This window comes from Rutidosis leptorrhynchoides, chromosome 11 (assembly GCF_046630445.1).
Source record: "Rutidosis leptorrhynchoides isolate AG116_Rl617_1_P2 chromosome 11, CSIRO_AGI_Rlap_v1, whole genome shotgun sequence".
Taxonomy (NCBI): domain Eukaryota; kingdom Viridiplantae; phylum Streptophyta; class Magnoliopsida; order Asterales; family Asteraceae; genus Rutidosis; species Rutidosis leptorrhynchoides.
Window position 1 is genome coordinate 6,345,833 of NC_092343.1, and position 10,322 is coordinate 6,356,154.

General features: G+C 29.2%; 1 protein-coding gene across 1 annotated transcript; it reads right to left on the reverse strand.

The window, feature by feature from the left end:
- Positions 1–1,341: 1,341 nt before the first annotated feature.
- Positions 1,342–7,316, reverse strand: LOC139877276 (F-box protein At1g80960-like). The gene is made up of 3 exons (XM_071864684.1): positions 6,541–7,316; positions 1,886–1,982; positions 1,342–1,632 (listed from the first exon to the last, which is right to left on the reverse strand). The coding sequence occupies exons 1-3, from the start codon at positions 7,314–7,316 to the stop codon at positions 1,342–1,344; spliced, it is 1,164 nt and encodes a 387-aa protein (XP_071720785.1).
- Between the last annotated feature and the right edge of the window lie 3,006 nt (positions 7,317–10,322).

Genomic DNA, 10,322 nt, shown 5'->3' on the forward strand with positions numbered 1-10,322 from the left:
CAGTTAATTAAACACAAATTATTGAGTGGTTTAGCATTATTTACCATTAAGATGTCACAAACAGACACACGTAACCATTCAATTACAAGACAATCAAACACAACCTATTCAATTACGAGACAATGTAACACAACCTAAGTCAAAGCACATGCTTCTAAAAATGTCAAACAATAATATAGGCCAACTGTCGTGTTTTAAAGTCGTAAACTCTTATTTAACAGACTTAATTGAAAACAATTGCAGTATATGTCATAAGACACTTATACAAGTTTATACATATGAAGCACCATTTGCATTTGACTGTCTAATGAGTTGAATAAGTGCAAAAGTTTCCTCTAATGTTAGTTCCACCTGAATCTGACCATCACTTGGACCCCGCTGAGCTGCTGGTGGCCTGGTGCAACCTGTTGAGACACTGGTGCAATGTAGTCACTGGATTCAGCATCTGACCCATCATCCATTTGGTACAGACCCATTTTTATCTAGTTTGTTGCACGTAATGTGTGAACTTCGTAGTTTGCACACACACTATACTCGTACGACCAATGCTTTGAATCTACCAAACTTCTACACATTTTGCAGGCTTGGTTTATATTCCCTTAGCTCATGTGGATGAGTCTTATGGGTTACCTATTTGAACAAACATACATTATTCATTTGATGTGTATTAGTCATTTATTCCAAACTGATTACAGTTAAATTTACAAGTGCCATCAGCCCCTATCATGTTCCCTGCTCCATTTACTAATATTTTTTTGGCAAAGAAGGGAAATATATTATTAAACAAAAAAAGTACAACTACCACTAACTCATACCACCAAAACATTGTACTCCGTAAGAAACAAACCAGCACTTAGTGAACTCAAAAACCATATAAGAACTTACATCACAAATTTGACCCAAACCAATGTTGCCCCCATCTTTCATAGAATGCCAAGGAAACTCGAAAACACATATTACATCTGGTGCAAGCAATTGCTCCACCATTCCAAATTCTACATATCAACACATTTCTCAACTGCTTTCGACTGTTTGACTTTTAAAGTCAACATTTTAAAGTCATCATTTTAGCCCGCATGAATTCAAGCACATTCTAACTTAATTCCTCATTATTTGCTAACATTTAAAATAGATAAGATTTTATATATTTAAAAACCAACATACTGGGTGTATGAGATTAAAAGATTCAAAACTCACCCAACATAAAACATTCATATTCAATGCTACTTGCAAAGTCTTAGGGTATCTACATCATACTAGACTATTGATTACTTCTCTATTTCTCCTAAACCCATTTCAAAACAAAACGACTAACCAAATTCACACAAACTATGAATACTACTACCAGTCAATCTCTACTTTGGCTTTGGGTGAGGCTCGCTCAAATGTTAACAACTTTGTAGCAACCTTGAATCTTTCATTGTTTTCACCAAACACTTTCAAAAGGGGATGAATCGCAATTTTCTTTAACAAGGGGGAACCTTCAAGTAATATCTTTATCAACAATAATTCATTCTCCAAACCTTGAAAAGATTGAATCACCACATCCTGTAGTTGTGTCTGCCCCAATATGATGGAGTTTAACTTTGAAGAAAAGATTGCAGGTGGTGGGACAGCATCATTGAGTACAACCTGCCAAAAAATGAATAGTATTAAGATGCGTTCATATGAGGCTGATCGAGTATACCATACATATACGCTCACTTACTCTGATCGAAAGCTTCTGTAATTTAGGCGAATTACAAATCAATTCAAAAGCAAACATTAAGTTAATCTCATTGCTTAAATCTATTTCGTGTAATGTAAGGCTCTTGAGGCAGGGAAAGGATGTAGAGAACCAGTTTCTAGCATCAAAATCTCCTGTCAACTATAAGAAAATCCGTACGTTAGAAGTATACCTAGCAATTGAGACCCATAATCTCAAAGCTGGGTCAAATGGGTCAAGCTTTCGGGTCAATTGAGTCTTGAAAAAAAAATTAACTCTGACAATGTAAACCAAAACTTAAAACAATGTCCAATAAGTTTTTCTCCAATCTATTGGGTCTTATACAAAATATAAAAGAACGAGTCAAATGGGTATCAAATCCTAAAGTTCAATAACGAGAAACGGGTCTAATGGGTCTTGTGAATGGGTCAAATGGGTCGAAGATAACAAGTTTCATCCGTCAATCATTTATCAAAGCATTAATAGTATATCAATTATTATGTATACTAATACTAATATTTTCTTATATATATAATATACATATCAATAATATATAATAATAAATAAAACAATATAATAAAGGTAAAAAATCGGATGTAAAAGTATATGACCTGTTACCCGTTTCGACCTATTACCTAAACCGACCCAACCTGACCCTTTTAGACCCGTTTACAATACCTACCCGTTTGACCCATGAACCATTTCAAACTAAAACCATTTTCACCCTTTACCTAAACAGACCCAACCTGACCCATTTGCCAGGTATAGTATAGTACTTAAAAGGTGAAAGGACCCGTTCATATACATTATAAACGATTCACAATAGTTGATTACATTGTGAAGTATTTAACCTCTATATGATACATTTTACAAACATTGCATTCGTTTTTAAAAGACAAACTTTCTTTACATCGAAAATTGACAGGCATGCATACCATTTCATAATATCCACTATCCAACTATAAATTGATTTAATAATAATCTTTGATGAACTCAATGATCGAATGCAATGTTCTTCGAAATATGCTATGAAAGACTCCAAGTAATATCTTTAAAATGAGCAAATGCACAGCGGAAGATTTCTTTAACACCTGAGAATAAACATGCTTTAAAGTATCAACCAAAAGGTTGGTGAGTTCATTAGTTTAACATAAATAATCATTTCATAATTTTAATAGACCACAAGATTTCATATTTCCATTTCTCATAAACATACGTCCCATGCATAGAGACAAAAATATCATTCATATGAATTGAACACCTGGTAACCGACATTCACAATATGCATATAAGAATATCCCCATCATTCTGGGATCCTCCTTCGGACATGATATAAATTTTGAAGTACTAAAGCATCCGGTACTTTGGATGGGGCTTGTTGGGCCCGATAGATCTATCTTTAGAGTTCGCGTCAATTAGGGTGTCTGTTCCCTAATTCTTAGATTACCAGACTTAATAAAAAGGGGCATATTCGATTTCGATCATTCAACCATATAATGTAATTTCGATTACTTGTGTCTATTTCGTAAAACATTTATAAAAGCGCATGCATTCTCAGTCCCAAAAATATATATTGCAAAAGCATTTGAAAGGGGAGTAATGAAACTCACGCATATAAATATTGTAAAAACAATTAATAAAGCATTTGCATATATTCTCAGCCCAAAAATGTAATGAGTAAAAAGGGAGCAAATGAAACTCACCTAATGTATTTTGTAGTAAAAAATACACATGACTATATTGAACAACAGAACAATGCAGGGTTGGCCTCGGATTCACGAACCTATATCATTTGTGTAATCATTAATATATATAATCGTAATCGAACAAATATATATATTATTATTAGTGATATAATTTTTATATTAATAACTTATATATATTTCATTATTTAATTAAATGCATTCCTTTTGTATATAAAAATATTAATATAGTTAAGTTATGTATATTAAATTTACTTTTATATAATTACGCTTTTGTTTATAAAATATTAGTTATAATAACACTAGAATAATTATACTGATAATAATAATAATTTTCATAGTACTAATAATATTAATGATAGTATTATTAATAGTTTTTATAAAAATATAGATTTAAAGTAAAGATACTTTTAGTAGTAATTATATAAATTTTCAATTATAATAGTACTTGTTAATGATATTCATATTAACGAAAATGCTAATATTAATAATAATACATACGTCCATATTAATAATACTAACAATTTTAAAATGATACTAATACTAATAATAAGGATGTTAATAATGATAATAAAAAAACTTATAATAATAATAATAATAATAATAATAATAATAATAATAATAATAATAATAATAATAATAATAATAATAATAATAACAATAATAATAATAATAATGATAATAATCATAGTTGTAACTAGGATTATGCTAATAATAATAATAAAAGGGTAACTAACACTTGTATTAGTGATAATGATAATACTAATAGCTAATGTTCGTAATACATAATAATAATAATACTAACAATTATGACTTTAATACTTAATGATAATAATAATACTTGTAATACTTAGTTATTTTACTTAATACAAACATAAATAATAATAATATTGATTATCTTATTAACTTTAACATAAAAAAAAAACAACACTAATTAATAATAATAATAACAACATTGATAATAATAATAATAATAATATTGAAAATGATAATAATAATAATAATAATAATAATAATAATAATAATAATAATAATAATAATAATAATAATAATAATAATAATAATAATAAAATAAAAATAAAAATAAAGCTACCTTCAAGGGAAACTGCCTAAAAAAATATAATGCCTTCACAAGGACTCGAACTCAGAACCTACAGCTACCCCGACAAATGCCTTAACCATTCCTCCAATTCCTCTTTTCTGTTTTAATGCCCAACATACATATCTATAAACCCTTTTTAAACTATTTCAATTTCTTCCTCAACCTCCCTTAAACTTAGACGACCAGCAAATCCAATAACCATAACAATCACACAATTAATTTATTTTTGAATTCATAAACTAAGCAGAAACAATATTGGTTGATTAATTTATTTACAACAGAAAAGAAAATAAAAAAAAATTAAGCAACACAGCTCGTTTTTGAAGCTATGAACTCAAATCACGATTTTAAATTCCAGATAGTTTTAGACAAAACTTACAACACAAAATAGGTTGGGAAGATCCTTTGGAAACTATCTGCACCCTTAATTGAACATAAAACATCCACTGGAACTCAAATTTCGCGATGAATAATTGGTTTGACTTTTTAAAAATCAAATTTGACTTCAAAATTGGAACTCGATAGCTTGAATTGGGTTTCAAAACTTTACAGATAGATTGAATATAAGATTCCTAACAATACTGCATTGCTATATTTTTAAATTTGTTACGAAATCAAAATTTAAAAAAAAGAGTAAGAACAGGGGTGTTCATATTCGTTTTGAATTTTTTTCTGAGTTTTTGATTTTCCCTAACAGACATGTAATACATTATATGTATAACATAAGAATTGAAATCAAATAATTTAAACAGAGTTTATGATTTGATTAGTTTTTGGTTGTATTAAAATTGAAGTCGACGGTTAATACTTTTTGGAGACAGAAAAATCATTCAAAGAATAAAAATATTAAGCCGATCCCTTAATTTCAACTGGTAGTACGATTGTAAACGAATTTTGAAGACAAAAACAAAATCCAATGCTGTTTGATAGCAATAAGAAACTGAATTGGTTGATTAAGTCGTACGTTTCAATTATATAATTATTATTAATATTTATAATTATATTAATAATAATCTAAATACAAATAATAATAATTTTTATAATAATAATAAAAGTAATAATAATAAGTCATATTATTCTTAATGAAATTTATATTAATATTATTAATGATAAATATAATAATAATACTAATTATATTAATACTTAATCATAATAATACTAGTTACAATAATATTAAATATAATAATAATATAACAATTATATATATATATATATATATATATATATATATATATATATATATATATATATATATATATATATATATATATATATATATATATATATATATTAAATATCATATTTATATCCTAGTATTATTAATCATGATATTAATATTAATATTTATTTTAAGAATGAAAGTAATATTATCATAACCTATATATTTTAATTTGTATTATATATAGTTTATTACCTATGTAATGTCTAAAATCATATAATACATTATATAATAATTTTTGTTGAATAATTATTATTTATACATTTTATTACAATATAAAAACATAGGAATCATATTTATTTATATAAAGGTTCATTTTAAATTACACTTAATCGTTTTGTATCTTATTTTACTTATATAACATATAATAGTCAAACTTTTATATATAAATAGGAACATATAAAAATAATTATTTTTAGAAATCCTATACACTTATGTATAGTTTTATTTTTAATAGTCACATTATTACCTTGTATATTATTCTATATATCTAATAATAATGATTAAATTTTTATCTTGTTATTTCAATTTATTATTTATATATATATATATATATATATTTACATATTTATTTACTCATAATTGTTCTTGAATCGTTGAGAATAGTCAATGGGTAATTGCATATATGAAATAGTTCAAAAATTTTAAGACTCAATATTACAGACTTTGCTTATTGTGTCGGAACCATATAAAGATTAAGTTTAAATTTGGTCGAAAATTCCCGGATCGTCACAAAAGGCGTGGATTCAATTTAATGTACAGATGATTTCAAAGATCAACTACAAATAATTTCAAAGATCAACTAATTAACCTTACTTGGCGGAAATCCAAAATGAGCTCTTCTAGATTTGGAAAATAACTCCCAAGGTCAACAATTAATGAACTTGTGATCATTGTATGGTCAAGCAAATGCAATGGCAAGAGTAATTGTTTGAGATTTTTAAGTTTGACAATGTCAACTAGTTTAATTCTTCCAATACATGTTTGAAAGCTCAAAACCTCAAGTAAAGGACTTTTAGTGATAGTTTCTCCTAAATGTTCACATTCTACCTTATACACGTACAAATACAAAAGATTTGGTAGACCACAAAAAGTGGGTGGGGAATGGAGAGAACAGTTTTTAAGAAGCAAATATTCTAAATCCACACAAGAGAAAATATGTGTAGACAACTCAAGAGGTGTTACACGCATATTTTCAAGATCAAACACTTTCATTCCCTTTCTTGACAAGAACATGACCCAGTTATTTATATCCTCAACATCGGGTACCATGTCAACTGGTATATTGAGAATAAATTTTGTTATTGGACCTTTAAGATGAAGAAGAAGTCTGCTTATTATATTCCTCACATCAAACCAATTCTTAATTTTTCGTCTCAACAAATACACATAGAAGTCCGCGTCAAACTCAATGTGAGTGAGCAGAGTCCATTTATATCTCCACTTTCTCGACAATATACCTGTCCTCACTGCACATTGAATGGGTAAACGGTCCAAAATATTAGTAACCACGTTATCTGGCATGCTGTTAATAACATCTTCCAACTCAACTTTGGATGCATTATGGGTCCGAGGAGCCAATTCCATATTCTGTACATAAGAAAATTGAGGTATAAGAATAGATATATAAGCCGACAGCATAATAAATCATCAATCAATTAGTTATATCTAACCATAACCATTACATCAAACACAAAAGTAAACATCATTAATTAGAATAAGAATTAGAAGTCTTATGATCCATTTTTAAGCACGGTGCTAATAAGCCAAAAACCTAAAGCCTTCTTTGATAAGGTAAGCCAAATATCTCAAGTTAGATTTTAACAATTTATAATTCTTCTAAATAATGTTATATAAATAATTACAAGTGTCCCAAACCCTAGCTTCATTAAGCTAACAAACCATCAGAATCAGTATCATCAATATGAACCGAACTCGAGCGAGCAGTAACAATCTGAGCTCAGCTCGTTTAAATATTATTCGGTTCGAACTCGGCTCGAACTCGATAAAATGTAAATATTTTGTTCGAGCTCGAACTCGAATATTATCACTATGTTCGAATTCGAGCTCGATACTCGTTTAAAATTCTTAATAACTATATAAACTAACTAAATAGCTTAAACTTGATGCTCGTATTCATACTCGAATTCGAGCTCAATTAAGCTTTTTTTTTTTATATAGATTTTTATAGCTTAAAATAAGTTTAAACTATAACAATATAAAAATACCTACACTTTCAACTTAACTTAGTTAAATGAATACTTAAATACTTTCATTTATGAGTATTGTATGTATTTTCCAGGGGAGTTGATTTGTACACCACTTTAAATTTGCCATACACCACCAAATAAATTATTTGGACATTTATACCCTTCATTTAGTGGTGTATGACAAATTTGATGTATAAAAGGAAGGGTAAAACTGTCTAAATAATATATTTGGTGGTGTATGGCAAATTTGAAGTGGTGTACGAATCAACTCCCATTTTCCAGTAATTGTTTTAAGTGAAATAAAACTCTCTATTTATAGCTAATTTTTCACATGTAACTTTCTTCTTCCTTTCAATGTGGGACAAACTTCTCTTGTCTTTTTTATAAAAGCAATTTATTTTATATATACATCATTTCAATTTTTATTTTTATTTTGAAAAGCAGACCTTTTATTGTTACTAAAAAAATAAATTTACATACATGTTGCATACGTCAAGCATTAATATATGCATTCAAAGAACTAACCTTACAGGATATAAAAGAGAACTCAAAGCAGCAGCTAACTTATGTTCACTACAACTAGTTTGCTGATGTTCGGAATGAAAGACCAGTTCAAAGTTCAAAAACCATAAGAATTATAATTCGTAATTAAGTATGTAGGTATCTTGAACTTTGTAAAATTGAAAGTCAACGAAAAAAAATATACGGAGTAAATAGAGGTGTTATATAGATATAGATAGTATTAATATCAAAGTTTAAATAAAAAAATTAGATGGCTGAACGGTAACACAATGATGGACGTATACAAATTGTCACGAGTTCGAATCTTGAATACCATATTAATTTTTTTCTGCATGATAGTTTGTAACGAGCTTACGAACTATTCGAGTCATACATGAATCATATGTGCTCGGTATTGCTCGACTCGACAATCGAACCTATATGCTCGGTAGTGCTCGACTCGACAATCGAACCTAAACGAGCGTACGGAGTATTCGATCCAATTAATCGAGCAATATTTTTTGTTCGAACTCGACTCGAGTTCGGGCTTGTTAAAACTCGAACTCGAATTAAACGACCTCGAACTCGAGCAGCTCGTTAAAAAAATAATAACATTCAACCAGTAAAGTAACATTAAACGTGGCATAATCATCGAAATATTTGTGCTCTAGAACAAAAGAAAATTAGCAAATCACAAATTCACAACTCGTACTAATTTATATATAAAAAAATTATATAACATGCATTTAAACAAACCGCTTAATGATGAGTGTAGCGACCAGATTCCGGTTTCGTTGGCAGATTCGCCGGAGTTGACAAAACTTTGTGGCCCTAATTATATGTTAAATCCAAATTGCCGTTTTGGAAACCCCCAATTCTGCTATTCGACCAAAATTATATATAGATTCTCCTAACGGCTGAATAATCATAATAGGCTTATGAAATCACGTAGTTGGTCCTTAGCTTTTGCTCCAAGTTTTATGAATGGATTTAAAGTACGTTTTGACATTAATGACCCTAATGTTTGAAAATGTTGCATCATTGATCACAGAATGTAATAAACGTTAATTCTCATCGTTAGCTAATGTGCATCACGTGAGATGCACACGAGGGCTTTTTAGTTATTTTACGTATGTAACAGACATTATTTTCTCCTTGTTAGTGTACATCGTTATTATCCCATCGTTAATGACTAAAAAGCCCTCTATACATCTCATGTGATGAACACTGACGATGGTAAAATAACGTCTGTTACATTCAGAGACCAACGTCGCAATATTTTAAAAAATTTGGTCATTCGCGTCAAAAAATAATTTTGGTCCATCCATGAAACTTGAGCGAACTTTAAGGACCAATGACGTAATTTTGTCTAGGCTTAATTTAGGACATGGGCCTTGTGATGATGAATTAAGTGGGACTAGAATGGGTTGTATGGCCACCCGTAAGTATTCAAATGATGTGAGTCTGGATTTTAGCTTAGTGTCTACCTTTCGGATATGGAAAACATCATTTTACTAATTACATCTCGAGGAAAAAACATTTGAAACGTAGAAGATGTCGGGACGAATGAAGATGACATGAAAGGCCTTTTCTTGTTGATATGCTAAAACTAATGATGATTTTTCATCCTCAAATTCAAATACATAAAAGTCTACTTTGGGTCTTGGTGTGATTGAAGTTTCGGGTGTACTTGTATATTTTGCCAACATCACAAAAGAAAAAGTGCCAGGTCATGAACTCATGACTCAAAACATAAGGACCACCATAAAACAGTTCGGCTTCATCAATGGTAGTTTCGGTCCTCATTGTAACTCGTGAGACAGGGATGCTTGTGACGTGGATAAGATGATGGGTGGAAAGTCGTTTTCGAGGATATCCGTGG

What these genes read in the sequence shown, in the direction of transcription:
- LOC139877276 (XM_071864684.1), bottom strand. Translation starts at nt 7,316, where the DNA reads ATGGAATTGGCTCCTCGGACCCATAATGCATCCAAAGTTGAGTTGGAA. An exon ending in TTGGATTTCCGCCAAGTAAG is followed by an intron (nt 1,983 to 6,540) that starts GTTAATTAGTTG and finishes TTACATTGTCAG; the next exon opens with AGTTAATTTTTTTTTCAAGA. An exon ending in TTGCTAGGTATACTTCTAAC is followed by an intron (nt 1,633 to 1,885) that starts GTACGGATTTTC and finishes ATTTTTTGGCAG; the next exon opens with GTTGTACTCAATGATGCTGT.